The sequence below is a fragment of the Olea europaea genome, unplaced genomic scaffold (genome assembly GCF_002742605.1).
Source record: "Olea europaea var. sylvestris unplaced genomic scaffold, O_europaea_v1 scaffold22718, whole genome shotgun sequence".
NCBI lineage: Eukaryota > Viridiplantae > Streptophyta > Magnoliopsida > Lamiales > Oleaceae > Olea > Olea europaea.
Window position 1 is genome coordinate 1 of NW_019240785.1, and position 1742 is coordinate 1742.

Consider the following 1742-nt stretch of genomic DNA (forward strand, 5'->3'; position numbering starts at 1 on the left):
AAAAAAAAAATCAAAATGATAACAAAAGATATGTCTTCTCACAGGTCAAATGGATCAGAGTTCTGTATACAGACTTCTCTATATTTTCCAAGGACCAGGAGCATCTAATATGTTCAGAAATGTCTTTTGATTATATAGAGGGGTTTGTCATAATAAATCGAACCGGATTATTGAACAATTGGAGATCCTCATTCAACGCCAAAGATCCTCTTCAAGCCAGCCAATTCAATTCAGAAGGAAGAATTCTATACTGCCTGGAAGTTGCCAAATACTTTGATCCAGGCAAATCTGATCTTGTTAATCAGGTGGGAAATTTAACAATCTTCCTTTGGATCATTTCGAGAACGGTGCAGGCGCTTATTTTTTTTCATCTATGTTTCTCATACACAGATCATTGACACCCTCTTATCAGAACTGAATTACATTCAGTGCACACTCTTTCTATCAGAAGTCTCTTATGTAGATTTCCTGGATAGAGTGCACGTCTCTGAAATAAAACTCCGGGAAAAAGGGTTATGGGAGGTTCCTCACCCCTGGTTAAATCTTCTTATCCCTAGAAGCGGGATTCACGAGTTTGCTCAAGAAGTCTTCGGAAATATTCTTGCAGATACCAGCAACGGTCCTGTACTCATTTACCCAGTTAACAAATCGAGGTACCACTCCAATCTTCTTACAGCAAAGAACATCTGTTTTCCTATATGTTACGTAATTTTTTGTTTCAACATGTTGTATCATAGATGGAGAAATAGGACTTCTATGGTTACACCGGACGAGGATGTTTTCTACCTAGTGGCATTTCTATCTTCTGCAACCCCATCGTCTACAGGAAAAGATGGGTTAGAACATATTTTAACACGAAACAGAAGAATTCTACGCTTTTGTGAAGCGTCCCGTCTTGGGGTGAAACAATACTTGGCCCATTATAGCACTCAGAAAGAGTGGAAAGCTCACTTTGGCACTCAATGGGAAGTCTTTTCTCAGCGAAAATCTAGATACGACCCTCTGGCAATCCTAGCTCCAGGTCAAAATATTTTCCAGAAAGCAAAGGCCTTCAGACAAGAAGGACCTCAAAGATAAAAAGCATTTAGTATATCGAGACTCGAGGCACATAAATTTTTAATAAGACCTCTTAAGAGTTAGTAAATTTGGAAATTTTGTACCTGTGGCTTAGTAATGTAGCAACATACATGTTGTTGCTAGTTCGAGAATTTCGCCAAAATGTACAGAGAAAAGTGCACTTGCGACATGATGATCGGAATATGAAGAATATCATACCCAAGCAAGAGTTGATGCTAAGTTACCCATAAAATGTCGTTCGTGGTTTCTCCTTTTGTGCACCAAGCGAGCATTCCCGCTACCCTGTGTCCCTGTCTGCATTTGACTCTTTATATGAAAAAAACAAGGAAAATATATCCGAGTAAAAGAATCATTTAATTTCTCAAAATAACAAGTTCCGCAGCACTGTTGTTTCCAATCATGGACGAGAAACTGCCAAGAAATCACGTACAAGTTGTTTGAAAGATTTATATAACTATTTCGCACGGATAGTCGCTAACAATTAAAAAGGGATCAGACGATTGTGTAAGGAACAAATCTCTTGAAACAAGTCCCAAAAGGGGTGTTTTATTGACGATGACTTTACAATTGGAACTTAAACAGAATGCCTCCAAGTGGCGCAAGCACACAAGTACTAAAAATAAATGTTTAAGTCTAAACTAAGAAATTGAAATTACATATTCTCT

General features: G+C 38.1%; 1 protein-coding gene across 1 annotated transcript; it reads left to right on the plus strand.

The window, feature by feature from the left end:
- Positions 1-14: 14 nt before the first annotated feature.
- Positions 15-1364, plus strand: LOC111381252 (cytokinin dehydrogenase 1-like; the record flags this gene model as incomplete). The annotated part of the gene is made up of 3 exons (XM_023005007.1): positions 15-305; positions 391-653; positions 738-1364. Coding segments are annotated over 3 exons (894 nt in total), but the record flags the coding sequence as incomplete, so codon positions are not given.
- Between the last annotated feature and the right edge of the window lie 378 nt (positions 1365-1742).